The 16,784-nt window shown below is 38.1% G+C and overlaps 1 protein-coding gene across 1 annotated transcript in view; it reads right to left on the bottom strand.

The window, feature by feature from the left end:
* DNAH9 (dynein axonemal heavy chain 9) overlaps nucleotides 1-16,784 on the bottom strand; it is a 312,771-nt gene that overhangs the window by 118,864 nt on the left and 177,123 nt on the right. The window contains 2 exon segments of the mRNA XM_006922399.3: nucleotides 1,818-2,014; nucleotides 5,316-5,477. Of these exon segments, the coding sequence (XP_006922461.1) occupies nucleotides 1,818-2,014; nucleotides 5,316-5,477 (359 nt within the window).

Raw genomic sequence — 16,784 nt, 5'->3', positions numbered from 1 at the left:
GGGGGAGGAGAGAAGAGGAGAGATAATTGTAGGAAAGGGTAAAGTGACTGAAAAGTGAGAGGAGAGGAGATCCAATGCATATGTGGAGGAATTGGCCTTAGGTATGAACAATAACTGAAATGGTAAGAAAGTCAATATTTGTGTGGGGGGATGCAGGTGGATAGAATCCAGATAAGCTGTTAGATTTGAAGGCAGGGAGATGAGAGAATTCTCTTCTGGTTGCTTTCATTATGTCATCAAAATAAGAGATGTGCTCATTAACCATGAATAAAGAAAGGGGAAGGATGTTAGAAGTTTTAGAAGAGAAGAAAAAAGTGTGATGTATTCATCACAATATGAAGAAGCCAGTAAAGGTAGTGGAGGAGGATTTCTAGCAAAGTTGAGGGCTCATTTGACATTTGTGGCTGAAAATCTGGAGGAAACCAAGTCAACATGGTGGAGAATTTTTTTTTCAATAATTTTCATATGCTTAGGGGCAGACATGGTATAAAAGACAGTGGGATTTAACTATAGTGGGGTTTTGTCACCTGGATGCAACGACAGAAAGTTAGGGAAGCTTGCACTGGGATGATGTAGTCTATGGTGGTTGAAGAAAGTAAGACTTGGTAACAAAGGGATAAAGGAATTTGAGAAAGTAGATGACTCCATGAATGAAGTATTGATAATACCTCATGAAGAAGAAGTATGGAATGAAGAAGAGCAGGTGAGTGGAAGGGTATGAGGTGCAAGTTTAAGAGTGGGGTGTTTGAGATTGAGATTTTGGAAGTGGGTCCATTATTGATGATGGAGATTCTAGGATAGGAACATGTGAGTGAGTAGCTGAAGTGGGATAGGTGAAAAGATCACTGGAGCTAAGGAGGCCAAGGAACAGAGAGACAAGGTGTTACACAGATGCTAGGAATAAAGAAAGATATGACTGAGGAGAGGAGGATGGTTCCAGCATCAAGGTCACTGGCAAATGATGAGGAGTGGCTGGTTGCCAGAAGCTGGCAGTAACAAGGAGAGGTAATGAGTATGAAAGTCCAATTACTTGTGCTTCAAAAAACTAGAGTCTGTGAAAGCTAAAAGGATAAATTGTTTAAGCATGCCATTGGAGTGAGGTGAGGGTAAAAAGGGTTATTTACTTCTCTCTAGGCCTTAAGGTACATAAAATGGGAAAGAAAAAACAGCTTTTCTCAACTCAGGAGTCAGTTGGGTTTCAGTTAGAATTTATCAATGAAGGTATAGTTTAGAGAAGTTGAAGATGAAGTAGATTTTGCTGCTGAAGACAATGAGTACTGGGGATAGGTTGGAAGGATTGGGCCAGGCAGGGAGGGGTGGTAAATGAGACTCAGATCGGGGAATGTAAAGAGCAGTATAGCGATGGCATTGATATGGTATAAATTATCTAAAAGGCTTGATAATTACTTCAGTTACTCATTCAATAGCAACAACACTTAAAAGGATATTCAACTTGTGAAATATGTGTGTACTTAAAAAACTTCAATCTTATTATTTTAAAACTGGTCCTTGAACTTAGTATGAGTTTTCTGGTGCTCCTTTTATGTTCTCAAATTTTCCCTTGGTGTCACCATGATCATGCCCAAGGATTGTAAATGACAGACAAGGAAATCAATTCTGTTCTGCTTGAGTTCAGCACTATGATGCTCCTTAAAGCTGTGGCAGAAGCAGCTGCTGTTGCTCTAGCAGCGGCCATCTTGATCTCCATGGAAGAAGCAGTAGCTGCTTTCCTGATTGTATCAAAGTGTCCTCAAATGCCTAATTGAGACCCCTGATATTGGGAAGAGGAGGCAACTGGAAAAGGAAAGCACACTTACACATGGCGTATAGCATCCTCAAAGAGAACCAAGTCCATCACTGTATTAACTTCATTGTGGTTCTCCAAGGCTTCCACCAGAGTCTGGGTCAAAAGTTCCCATGATTGTACAGGCATGTACTTGGGCTCACCAATGCCATTAGCAAAGTGACAATACATGTTCAGGCTTCGGGTCTGCTCCATAGTCTCTTCAATATCCTGGCAATGAGACACAGGGACAAGGACACTCCTTACTGACTCTCAATTCTGGTTCCACAAAGATTAGAGACACTAGATTTACCTTTTCTCTCTGCACACTCCCTAAAAATTAAATATCAGTGCTGATTTCAACACTTCCTTCCTCTTGAGAAGCCCTCTAAAGTGAATGTTTAACATTTGTTTATCAGCGCCACAAAGTCACGGATAATTTTTGTTTTTTCTTTTGGACTGCAGATGGGAATGGAAAGAGCCCATGTCTGAGCAGAGGAGTAGATGGGACACAAGAGTGGATTTCCTGAAGCAAAGGCTCTTTAACCATTGTTGGTTGAAGGAGATCATGACCCAGTGTCATCTCCCCATTCCAACATGTCTTGCTCCTCAATCCGCAGCAATGCCATAAAATGTTCTTTTTTGTTTCCTGTGATGTTGCACACTACAGGATGCCAGTCCCAACTTTATAAGCTTAGCATAGAGGGCTTTGTTGCTGAAGAATGTGCCACCAGCTATCATTAGATAACTGGTTTGTTTATAAGGACATGATAATCCTAAAGCATTTTCAGTAGAATCCCCTATTTATAAAAGTTTCATAAGAATTTGGGCTTATTTTGTGTCAACCGTTGCCTCCAGGACAAATCTTATCATGTTTAATAAGTACCTAGTATAACTCAATTAACTAAAAGATATAAGATATGGAGTCTATGTTCCTTTAACACTAATCTGTTCTCTAAGTATTGAAGATGCAGCTTTTTTTTTTTTTAATTTAGAAAGGAGCTACTTACTCATCAAAACCCAAATACAAGAGATTTCAAGAGTAAGAAGAATTGTAGAGGAAGCAAGTCCAAGAAAGAATAGGTTTTCTAATGCACAATTAAAAATTTATACCAGTACAAGCAATTGTCCCTACCTACCATTCTTTTCTCCTAAAGGTCAAACTGGAAAATCCACCTGAAAAGAGGTAATCATCAGTATGCTGTTCACCAGCAGGGGCATTGCCCAGGGCAAAGGGGCACTGTGGGTTAGACTTTTAAGCTCAAGGGACAAGATTCATTAAACCTAATGGAGGGAAAGTGAGGATATCAGTAACATCTATAGAGAAACCAGGACTGCTGCCTGGTTATAAGAAAGAAGTGGAAAGATTTAAATATCAAAGAGTTATTATATTTTGAAGGTAGTTTCAGGGCAATAGAAAACTCTTCAACTATTCTGGCTTTGCTAGGCATTAACAAAAAATATCCAAACATTTGGATAAGATTTAATGTAATGCAGAAGAGCCATTCTTTCTAGCTGAGGAAAACATGTGGGAAAGTGATGTGGGAGTACATTTACCCAGTTTGAAAATTAATTAGTATACTGGGAATCAGTCCTGATGGCAGTAAATTTACACTAATGATCTAATAAAGAACAATGAAAGTGCAGGTCTGAAAAGCCTGGTCTACAAAGACTTTTTGATGAATAAAATAAGTCTCTAATTTTATGACTAGAGCCAGACTGTGTAGAAGGGAGAGAGAAAATCGACGCACATAGTAAATCCAAGATTTCTTAGTAATGACACCATATCACATATGGGCCACAAATCAGAGAACTTTAAGCTTTTAATGATAGAAATTGTACTGTAGCACTTCCTTGGTGGAAATTTGGCAAATTTTCTTTAATAACAATACCAAAATTTGGTACAGTTAAAAGTGCTTCAGGCTGGCATTTCAAATATTGTTGGGGAAGGATGACAGTATCAATTATATCTACATCTGCGATCAAAAGAATGTGTCCTTAGTAACAGGCCCACATAAGAAACTACATTTCAAAGACTTGTGTTGTCACACTGAAGTGCTAGCTTAGACCAATTTAAGAAGACAGCCAAGGCTCATTTGCAGAGCTAACAATGAATACATAAAATGGTGAATTCCACAATGCTCAGAGAGGAGTATCTAAGATGTAAGTGTTGAACATCAAGCCATGTAAAAATGATGGCACATGTGGAGGAATTCGGGGTGTTTGGATTAGTAAAGAGCAGACCAAGACAAGTTACTTAAAATGCTGTCCAAACTTTCAAAAGGCTATCACAGAGATTGGGGTGGACTGTAAATATCTTCAGAGATAGAGCCAGGATCTTATAGAAAAAATATGGAGTTAAACCTAACAAGTGAGCATAGGGACAACTCGAAACATTTAAATGCAAGATTATATTTTTAAGTTCAAGAGAGGACAGCCAAGCAGTATGTGTGGAAAATACAGACTTTGGTCAACAGAAAGCTCGGTGTTAGTTGTGGGGAATTTTGACACTAAGAAATGTAATGTGATCTTAGGGTGTGTTTATGTATCAGTGTTTTCCAAGGCATATTCTATGGACCATTTATTCTGAAAACTATTCATAGGTTTTATAGAGGGAAAAGAATTGTGGAGTTCAATATATTTTGGAAATAGTATATGAATCATGGTTATTAAAGATTTTCAGGGCTTTAATGTGTTGAATATACTGTGAATTTCTAAAAGGAATATAATATACTTTCTCAACTTGAGAAGTCATAGATACCTTCTTTCAAAGGAGTATATAGTGGTAACAACTATTTAGCAGGACACATTTTAGAAAACATAGTAACAAAGTTATAGAACATAAGAAGAGAGGAAGGATGATCTTGTTTTTGGTCAGAACTTAATTGGATTGTGTGATGAAAGTCAGGCACCATGATTTCAGAGGGGAGAACTGATGGAAAAGTAATCAAGATGATGTCAAATTACTCTGAGTTTGAAAACAAGCCATGTCAGAAATGGCTAAAAGAATAGAGGCTATTTGTCTTAGAGAAGAGAAGATCTAGGAAGGACAGGACGAATGGTTTTAAAATATTTGAAGATTTGTCATGTAGACCTAGGATTAGTAGACAGGAAGATAAATTTTAGATCATTATAAGAAATTTAAAGTCTTCAAAACTGTTCCAAAATTTCCAAATTTCAAAACTGTTCCAAATTTCCAGTCATTCACAGTTCTAAAATGGCTTCCTTGGAAAAGATGAGATTGTGCATCTCCAAGGATGCTGGAGAATCAACTGGGATGACCAATCTGGGAAATGCTATTGAAAAGTTAGTACAAAAGGAGAGTTTGGATCAGATGATCTCCACAGACCTTCTCAACACTGAGATTCTATGATTAATTCATATCTTATTATCGCAGCACTTTTCACTTCAGAGAAATAGTAATAGATCTTTCTTTCCTTATCTAATCTCTGATTTTCTCCAATTTATGGGTGAACATCTGCATAATTATCATTATTTTTCAAATGTAAGAAAATCCCAGGGCAATACTCACATCAAAAATTTTCTTGACCACTTCTGTCTGGATTTTATCAAAAAGATCAAAGTCATTTTCTTCCACCATCTTATCCCGATAAACTCGATTTGATTCATGCAGATAGAGTTTTACTAGGTCCTGTGTGGATTTTATACATTCCACTGAGGAGAAAAGAATGCCCTTTAAAGAGAATAAACAAAACAAACAAACAAACAAACAAAAAGCATGAATAAAAATTTAAAACTACAACAGCTACAATTTATTGAAGCCAGTTATGTGATAGATATTGGATTAGATGTTTTGTTAGACAAAGCTCATTAAACCATCATGATGATCCCATAAAATAATTTTTATAATATATCTATTTTGCATAGTGTGGAAATTGGAATCAGAAAAATAGGAAGCATGCCCAATGTCACACAGTAAATGGCCTTAGTTTAAAACAAAAGGTTTTGAAATCAGCTTTGGCTGATCTTAGAGACTGGAATTTTAACCACTACATTCCAAATCACTACAATGAGGGGAGAGGTGCTTCTCCCTCTACCGTATTCCATTCCATAAGTGCCATTTTGAAAACTAGTCTAAGCGACAATTGCTTATGTAAAATCAGAATGACGACAAAGGGCTGAAATGAAAATAGCTAATCTTTGCAGGTCACCATTCCATTTATCTCTAGTAGGTTCTCTTTCCTATATACCACAGGGATTATTCCAGATATTTACTACTCTTTTCAAATATCTCTGGTTACATCTGTTACTATTAGCCAACATTTTAGCTTTCTTTTTCACTGAAAAAATGAAGACCACTAAGATTCGACGCCCTCAACAATCTTAACAAATCCTATAACTTCAAACTCATTTATTTCTGTGTTTCCCTTCATTGCTTTCTTTCTTGTCTTAAAAAAAAAAAGGGTTCCTCATTACTGACAGAATAATTCCCAGATTCATAAGCATGGCAGAAAGTTCTGGTCATAATATGACTACTAGTCTGCTTCCTCATGGTCACACTTATCACCACTTCCCATAAAATCTAGATTTCAGTTTTACAACATTCAAACTACTTCCTGACCCTACATACTTTCTGTATCTTCATGCTTTTTTCTTTGCTTATTAGGCTAGTATTTCAAGGTCTAGATCAATCTATACCTATTTATTGAAGTCTTCCATGACATCTTCTTTTCTAACATTACTACCTCTGATGTACCACATATAATGCTTTATATATAAATATTTATTATAAGAGAATTATTAGTTTCTGAAGTTATTTTTCTTTGCTTCTCCTAGGTCATGATGAGCATCTCAAAGGCAGGGAAATGAGACATTTCATTTTGAATGTGGTTTGTTTTGATCATTGTATTACTAGCATCTAGCATGGTTCCTGACATATACAAGATTCTCAGTGACTGCTTATTGAAAGAATGAATGTACTAATATTGAGTCCTTTAATTGAAGGACTCTAACATAGCAAGAACCTCCAATAAGATTTCTGCTTTCACTAATGGCAGAATAGCAGATCACGAACCAGCCCACTGAAGTCAAGTACGAAAGATACAAAATTATTTTTAAAGCTTTATCTTTATTTAGAGGCATTAGAGAGTAACCAAGGCAGTGAGGACTTGATGGGCTAAGATACTAGAGAAAGAGAAGCAAGAGAGATCGACCCAAAATTTGGCACCATTTTTCTTCTTCAGACATTTGCCAATTCACAAGCAATTCTCCTAGCAGAATGAAAATTATTCTAAATGGAACAACAGAAATGCAGCAGGGATAAAAGATCAATGGGAAGAGTCATAAATGTTGACTTAAAAAAACATATTGGTATAGTATAGAATTTCAACATACACTGAATTAAAATAAATAACAATAGCATAAACACTGATGGGAGGTAAATTGTTCTAAGTCCATTTTGTTGTATGGTAATTGATAAAAATATTGATTTATAAAAGAAAAAAAGGATAAGATGATGCATTTGGTAACCATTAGATGAATAGTAAAAGGATGTATAGCATACTAAACGAGGGAGAATATAAAAAAAATAAAAAAATGTATGATTAGTTCAATAAAATATAGAGAAAAGAAAACAATAGATAAGACATATTGAAAACAAATATAGATTTAATCATAAATATATTATATAAAATAACATCAAATATAAATGAGCTAAACTTTTTAATTAAAAGACAACGATTATCAGACTAGATTTTTAAGAAATCTAACTATATACTGCCTATAGGAGATATACCTTAAATACAGGAATACAAAAAAGCTGGAATAAGAAGCTGGAAAACATAGCATAAAAATACTAAAAATACATAAACTAGCCATAATAATATCATACAAAGTTGACATTAAAGAAAGAGCCAATTTTAGATATAAAGAAGTTCATTTAATAATAAGAAGAGGGGCACTATACTAGGAAGGCTGACAATGATCATAATAGCCATGTCAAGAAGTTAGAAAAGAACAAACTAATCCCAAACCCAAAGTAAATAGGAAGAGAGAAATATAAATAAAAGAGTAAATATTAACAATATAAAAACATATCAAATAGAGCATCTACTAAATAAAGTAAAAAACATAATATTGGTAACTTCAGGTTTTTTGAAAAGATTAGCACAATTGAAAACTCTCTAGTAAGGCTGATAGAATATAAATATAAAAAACAGAAAAGGCACACATGATCAATATCCAGAATAAGAAAAAGAACATAATGTCAGATACAACAGATAATTAAAAGATAATAGGATATTATAAACAATTTTATGCCAATAAATTAGAAATTTATGACGTCAAAGATGGAGGAGTAGATAAACGTGGTTGCCTCCTCCCATGACCACATCGAAATTACAACTAAATTATAGAACCACCCTTGAAAACCTTCTGAAGACTAGCTGAACAGAACTCATAACCAAGGATATAAAGAAGAAGCCATGTCCAGACTGGTAGGAGGGGCAGAGATGCAGAATTTAATCCATGTATTGTGGTTAAAAATCAGGAGGGATATCTCAGTTGCAGAGGTCCCCACTGAGGAGCCAGAGGTCCCAGCCTCACAGCAGATTCCCCAACCCAAAGCACCAGTGCCTGAAAGAAGAGTCCTTACAACATCTTGCTGTGAAAATCATCAGGGACTCAGTCTAGGTGAGATGGAGGTCTGAGAAGACTTAAGCATCCTCTTGAAGGGCTTAAGTACAGACTCACTTGCCCTAAACTCCAGAGAAGGGACAGCAGCTCAAAAAGTGCCAGAGGCATACAGGAAAGAACTGATTTGTCTGGATTCAGAGTGAAGACTGAAGGGGAAGCTCTTCATGTAAAGTGCCTACAAGTGCCACTGTTCCTTTGTTGAGCCCTCCCCCAACCTAGCCTACAGGCACAGGCAGGCGCCAAGTCTGGGTCTCCATTAACCAGGTTAACATCACTCTTGCCCTACTCTGGTGATTCTCTGAGACCCTTCCTGACGCAAACCTCTTTCAGATGCTAATCCACACAAGCTGCTGGCCTGGGCCTGCTCTGCTTCTGCAGACTTTTCCTAATATCTCTCCAAGGTCCACAAATCCCAAACAAGCAGTGGCTGGCCTTGGTATGCCCTATACTTTTTGCTAACCAGCCCCAAGCCTACCACTAGTGGCAGCTGGCCTTGGTATCCAGAATAATCACTCCCAGGTGCCTTGAAGTCAGCATAGAAAACTACCAACTGAAGTTCACTTTGTATATCCTACCAGGTGACCTTGATCCAGACACAGGCAGCTGCTGACCCTGGCCTGCACTGGAGCCCCTCTCAAGAGGCTCCAGAAGCAACACTCCTGGTAGCCAGCTTCAGACTACACCAGAGCATTACACAATTAGTGTCATGAACAGCACACCCAAAGGATTGACTTGGCAGGCACAAGAGCCCCACTAAAGTGAATCCTGCTCCATGGGGTCAGCCCCTGCACAACAACTTATCTGCTGTAGTCATGGCCAGTCCTCACAGCCAGTTAGCCTGAGGGTTCATCCTACTCACTGATGTGCCAATAGCAATCAAGGCTCAACTACAATAGGAGAGCACACATAACCCACAAAAAAGCACCCCTGAAACATCTGGCTCAAGTGATCATGGAGACTGTGTCACTGGGCCCCACAGGAGACCAGCTACATAGGCAACTCTGCCAAGACTGGGAGATATAGCAGATCTATCTAATACAGAGAAACAAAAACAGGGAGGCAGCCAAAATGAGGAGACAAACATATCCTAATAGAATAAAACAAGACAAAACTCCATAAAAAGAACTAAATGAAGTAGAGTCAAACAGTCTACCAGATGCAGAATTCAAAACACTAGTTATAAGAATGCTCAATAAACTTAGGGGAAAACTAGATGATCTGAGTGAGAACTTCAACAAAGAGATAGGTAACAAAAAAAAAAAAAAGAGAGAGAGAGAGAGATAGAAACCACAAAAAAATCAGTCAGACATAAAAAATACAATAACTGAAATGAAGAACATCTTAGATGGAATCAATAGAAGATTAGATAAAGCAGAGGATCGAATTAGCGATTTGGAATATATGATAGTGGAAAACAGTCAATTAGAACAGCAAAAATAAGAAACGATTTAAAAAAAACTGAGGCTAGATTAAGAGACCTTTGGGACAATGTCAAGCCTAACAACATTCACATCACAGTGGTACCAAACAAAAAGTTTGAAAATCTATTTTAAGAAATAATGACAAAAATTCCCTAATTTAGTGAAGGAAATAGATATACAAATGTAGGAAGTACAGAGAGTTCCAAACAAAGGACTCTTTGATGAATCCAATGAGGCCTACATTGAGACATTATAATAAAATGCCAAAGATTAAATACAAAGAGAGAATCTTAAAAGCAGCAAGATCAAAGCAGTTAGTTACCCTCAAGGGAGTTCCTATAAGACTGTCACTGATATCACAACAGAAACTTTGCAGGCCAGAAGGACTGGTACAAAATATTCAAAGTGATGAAAAGCAGAGACCTACAACCAAGATTATTCTACCCAACAAAGCTATCATTTAAAATTGGAGGAGACAAAGTGCTTCTCAGATAAGGAAAAGTTGAAGGAATTCATCACCACCAAACCAGTATTATAAGAAATGTTAAAGGAATTTCTTAAAGAAGAAAATAATAATAAAAAAATATGAATAAGAACATATTGCAAGAAAAAAATTCTCACTGACAAAGGCAAACACATAATAAAAGCAGTGGATCAACCAACACTAAAGCAAGTAAAAAAGTTATAAGGCAAAAGTAGGAGTTCCAGTCAAGATGGAAGAATAAGTAAATACTGCACTTGGTTCCTCCCATGACCGCATTAAAATTACAACTACATTATAGATCAACCTGAACAACCATCTGAAGACTAGCTAAGCAGAACTACTTACTATATCTAAGGATGTAAATAAGAGGCCACATTGAGACTGGGCTCCCCAGCTCAGGCTTCCAGTGCTGGGAAGAGGAGTCCTCGCAAAATTTGACTGTAAAAATCAGTGGAGATTTCGACTATTTGGGTGAGACAGAAGGCTGCTGGAAACCCAGATGTTTTCTTAAAGGGCCCATGGGCTCATAGACAATCACCCTGGCCTCTGGCAGAGAGACAACAGCTGTGGAAGCACAAGAGACATAAATTGTGCAGTACAAGACTGGAAAGACTAAATTGTGTCTTCAGGGAGAGGGCTGGAGGGACAGCTGCTATTATTTCTGTGTTGTGCCCTCCTCCTGTGCAGCCTACAGGCAGGCGTCATCTTGCCTGTGTTGAGCTCTCACCCATGGCCAAATCTGAATCTTCATTGGTGTGGTGAACTCTTGCTCAATCCACCTTGGCAACTCCCTGGTAACCCACCCTATCCCACTCACGAATTGCCAGAGGCATATTCATGGCTGGGCAACAAATCCCACCCTGCCCTCTTGGCAGGAGGCTCATTCAGCAGCAGTTAACAGGCCTCAATTTGAGTGCCTCCAGGGATACTTTGGTGGTGAGCAATCAGTCCTGGCTCAAGCTGCAGTGTTTCTTGGGGGTCTTCAGGCCCAAGACAGGTGCAACTGGCCTTGGTATGATCTGAGACTTTTGCAAGTGGCCAGACTCAGCACTGGCACCACATCTGAATCTGCTAATTTGATGAACACCACTCACCTCACCCTGATGGCTCCCTGGGTACCCACTTCACTCAGCTCTCATACTTCTGAAGCTCTTTCAGCTACTGAGCCTTATGGAAAGCTGGCAGGCAGCCTCAGGCCTTGGATTGCCCTGTACCATTTGCTAAGCTGCCCCAAGCCTGGTGCTGGTGGCAGCTGGCCATGATGTGCAGCATGGTCTCTCATATATGCTTTCAGGTCCAGCACAGGCAGAGACCAACCACTGATTGCATTGTAGCTCCTATCAAGTAGCCCCAGGCCAGTCACAGGCAGCAGTTGACTTTGACCTTCATGGAAGCCCCTCCCATGGAACCCTAGAACCAATATACCCAGAGGCTGGTGTTGAACAACAAAGCACCATCTGATTAACCCTCGTGGCACAATCAAAGAGTGGTCTCAATAGGCACATGAAACCGCTGGAGAGAATCCCACTCCATAGGGTCGGTCCCCAAAGAGAGCCTCATGCCCAGCTTGAGAGTCAATCCCACCCACTAATGTGCCAAGAGCAATCAAGGCTTAACTACGACAGCAGAGCAAACAAAACCCACACAAGGGACACTCCTGGAACACTTGGCTCAGATGACCAGAGAGACCGCATGACTGGGCCACACAAAGCACCTGCTACATAAAGCCACCTGACCCAGGCTGGAAGATATAGCAAATCCACCCAATACATAGAAATGAATACAGAGAGGCAGCCAAAATGAGAAAACAAAGAAACATGTCCCAAATGAAAGAACAGGAGAAAGCGCCACAAAGAAACAAAACAAAACAAAACAAAACCCTGAATGAAATGGAAGCAAGCAAACTACCAGATAAAGAATTCTAAACAATAACTATAAAAATGTTCAATGAATTTAGGGGACGAATAGATAATCTCAGTGAGAACTTCAACAAAGAGATAGGAAACAAAAATAGAGATCAAAAACATAAAAAAGAACCAGTCAAAAATGAAGAATTACAGTTATTGAAATGAAAAATATACTAGAAAAAAATCAATAGATTAGTTAAAGCAGAGGATCAAATCAGCAATTTGGAAGACAAGATAGCAGCAAACACCCAACCAATCAGAACAGCAAAAAGAAAAAAAGAATCCAAAAAAAATAAAGTCTTTTTTATCTAGCTTTATGGAAATATAATAGACAATTAGTTGCTCATAATTACATTGTACAATTCAATGAGTTTTTTTCAAGTTGGCATACAATATTGGTTTTAGTTATATAGTATAATGATTAGGGATCTAAGTCTCACAAAGTGATCACCCCACTAAATCTAGTACCTTCTTCCCCTTACATTGTTAACTATTTTCCTTATGCTACACTTTATAACTATACATTTGTACTTAATCCCTTTGCCCTTTTTCACCATCCTCCCAAACCCTCTCCTATCTAGCAGCCCTCAAAATATCCTCTGTATCTATGAGTTTGTTTCCATTGTTGTTGTTGTTGTTTATTTTGTTCTTTAGGTTCTACATGTAGTGAAATCAAGTGGTATTTGTCTTTCTCTATCAGACTTACTTCATTCAGCACAATACTCTCTAGATCCATCAAAGCAATATCTTTTTCTATCCTCTTCCTTTTAGTCTGTGTGAGTCTTTTAATCTGAAGTGAGTCTCTTATAGGCAGCATATGTAGTGGTCTTGTTTTCTTACCCATTCAGCCACTTGATCTTTTAGTCGGAGCACTTAATTTGTTTCCATTTGAAGTAGCTGTTGATAGGAATGTAGTTATTACAATTATTTATTCATGTTTTTGATACATGATTTTTCTTCTTAAAAAAGTCTCTCCAACATTTCCTGTAATACTGGCTTGGTGTTAATAAATTCCTTTAGCTTATTTTTGTCCTGGAAGCTCTTTATCTGTCCTTTGGCTCTAAATGATAGCTTTGCTGGATAAAGTATTCTTGGTTGTAGATCCTGGGTTTTCATCACGTCAAATATTTTGTGTCAAGCCCTTCTGTCCTTCATAGTTTCTTTTGAGAAATCAGCTGCCAGTCTTACAGGTGCTCCCCTCTAGGTAACTAACTTTTTCTCTTGTTGCTTTTAAGATTCTCTCTTTGTATTTAACCTTAGGCATTTTAATTATGATGTGTTTTGGTGTGGGCCTCTTTGGGTTCATATTTTTTGGGACTCTCTGAGCTTTCTGCGGTTGTGTGTCTATTTCTTTCACCCGGTGAGGGAAGTTTTCCATCATTATTTCTTCAAATAGCTCTTCAACTTGTTTTCCTTTGGGTAGCACTATGACATGAATATTTTTACATTTAATAGTGTCCCATAGACTCCTTAAATTATTATTGTAGTCTTGGCTTCTTTTTTCTTGCCATTCTGATTGAGTGTCCTTGGCTTCCCCATCCTCTATATCAGTAGTTCAATCCCCTTCTTTATCCAGTCTGTTGATTCCCTCTAATACACTCTTCATTTTAGATAATGTGTTCTTCACTTCTGACTGGTTCCCTTTTATAATTTCCATTTCCATGTTTGTTTAGCTCTTTGTTAAAGGTTTCACTGTGTTCATCTACACTTTCCTTAAGTTCACTGAGCATCTTTACAACTAGTATTTTGAACTTGGTATCTGTTAGTTCACTTGACTCCATTATTTCTGGATCTCTATTCTGCTCTCTTATATGGTTTCTGCTTTCACTTCTGCCCATTTTGGCTGCCTTTCTGTGTCTGTTTCTATGTACTAAGCAAAGCTCCTAAGTCTCCCGGTCTTATTAGTGTGGCTTTGTATATTAGGTGTTCAGCGACACAGCCCTGAGAGGGGTTCAGCTGCAGGCCAAGTTTAACCCCAGCCTGTGCCCCTCTGGGGCCACCTGTTAAGATTCAGCAAGCAATCCACAGATGCTGTGCTTATAGTTGCTTCAAGAAGTCACACTAGAAATGGAGGCCAGCTGCCACCAGTGTGAGTCTTGGAATTGGCTCAGCAAAGAGCACTGGACTCACCAAAGACACAACTGGATGTGGCTTGGGTGGGGCTGCAAGTTGGGGGAGACAGAGTTTCAGGGAATCCTCTGGGTGGAGTGACGTCTGTTATCCAGTTTGATGATATCTCAGCTATGGCAGCACTGCATCTGCACACTGGGAGGAGGAGGGCTCGACAGAGGAACAATAGATACCGCCAGCACTTCTGCCTGGAGAGAGCCTAGTTTCTGGCCCTCACTTCAACAACTCAGTGTCCCCCCGTAAGTCCCTGATGCCCCCCGAGCAGCTGACCTGGTGCTAGTTCTCAGAGTGAGCAAATCTGTCATCCAAAAGTCCACTTGCAGATGCGGCCTCTTTAAGAGGTATCTGCAGCTGCCATAGCCTCTGTCCCACGCAGCAGCTCTTGCATCATTGCCCCTTCCTACCTTCTGCCATTGCAGGGCGATTTCTTATTTCTCTCCCTAGTTTTAGTACTTCTGTTCATCTAGATTCCAGGCAACTCTGCTTGCTGTTTGCTCCATGTTTCTGTCATGACTTTGATTTGGTTGCAAGAAGGATGAACAAAGCCTTTATCATCTACGCCACTTTTTCCTTGATTCCCAAGGAAAGTCTTTTAAGGGACCTCTGGGACATCAAACATAACATTTTCATCATAGGGATAACAGAAGAAAGAGCAAGGGATTGAGAACATATTTGAAGAAATAATGAGTGAAAACTCCCATAACCTGGAGAAGGAAATAGATATGTAAGTCCAGGAAGAACAGAGTTCCAAAAAAGATGACTCAAACAGGCTTACATACTCATCATAATTAAAATAACAAAGGTTAAAGACAAAAGAGAGAATCCTAAAAGCAATAAGAGAAAGGCAGCCAATTACTTACAAGGGTACTCCCATAAGACAGTCAGCCGATTTTTCAACAGAAACTTTGCAGGCCAGAAGGAATTGGCACAAAATATTCAAACTGATGAAAAGCAAGGACCTACAATCAAGATGGTTCTACCCAGAAAGGCTATCAATTAAAACTGAAGGTGTGATAAAGAGCTTCCCAGAAAGGAAAAAGCTAAAGGAATTCATCACCACCAAGCCAGTATTACAAGAAATGTTATAGGGACTTCTTTAAGAAGATGACATGGGAGTGGGGGAGAACATACATATGAATAATAAAATGGCAGTAACTATGTACCTATGAATAATTATTTAAATGTAAATGAATTAAATGCTCCAATAAAAAGACAGGGTAGCTGAATGTGTAAGAAAACAAGACCAATATGTATAGTGTCAACAAGAGACTCACTTCAGATTGAGAGACACACAGATTAAAAGTAAAGGGATGAAAAAAGACATTTCATGTAAATGGAAACAGAAAAAACTTGGGTAGCAATAATTATATTAGACCAAATAGACTTTAAAACAAAGGCTTTCATAAAAGACAGTAAAAGGACATTATATAACAATAAGGGGGTCGATACAAAAAGAGGATATAGCCTAGTAAACACGTATGTACCCCAAATAGGAGCACCTAAATATGTAAAGCAAATATTGACCAGTATAAAAGGAGAGACCGACAATCATACAGTCATAGCAGAGAAGTTTAGCACTCCATTGACACCAATGGTCAGATCTTCCAGACAGAAAATCAACAAGGAAACAGTGGCTTTAAATGACACACTAGGCCATATGAATTGAATTGATATTTTTAGAGCATTTCACCCCAAAGTGGCAGAATATATATTCTTCTCGGTTGCACATGGGACATTTTCCAAGAGACCACATGTTAGGTCACAAACAAGTCTCAATAAATTTAAGAAGATTGAAATCATATTAAGCATCTTCTTTGACCGCAATGATATAAAACAAGAAATCAATTACAAGAAAAAAACTAAAAAATACACAAACCCATGGAAGCTCAATAACATGTTACTAAACAATAAATAGGTTAACAATGAGATTAAGGAAGAAATTAAAATATGCCTTGAGACAAAGGAAAATAAAAACACAACCACCCCAAATCCATGGTACATGGTGAAAGCAGTGCTGAGAAGGAAATTCATAGCAATACAGCCCAACCTCAAGACTCAAGAAAAATCTCAAATAAACAACCTAACCTTACACTTAAAAGAACTGGAAAAAGAATAACAATCAAAACCCAAAGTTAGTAGAAGAAAGGAAATAATAAAGATCAGAGTGGAAATAAACAAAATAGAGTCTAAAAAAAACCACTACAAATGGTTTTGCAAAATAAGCAAAATTGATAAATCGTTAACTGGATTCATAACAAAAAAGGGAGAGAGGACCTAAATAAGTAAAATCAGAAATAAAAGACGAGTGACAACTGACTCCACAGACACAAGGAGTTATAAGAAAATATTATGAGCAATTAATTATATGCCAACAAATTGGACAATATGGAAGAAATGGATACATT

Source organism: Pteropus alecto, unplaced genomic scaffold (genome assembly GCF_000325575.1).
Source record: "Pteropus alecto unplaced genomic scaffold, ASM32557v1 scaffold398, whole genome shotgun sequence".
NCBI classification, from domain to species: domain Eukaryota; kingdom Metazoa; phylum Chordata; class Mammalia; order Chiroptera; family Pteropodidae; genus Pteropus; species Pteropus alecto.
The sequence above is the reverse complement of the archived record's forward strand: the minus strand, read 5'-3'. Positions and strand labels throughout refer to the sequence as shown.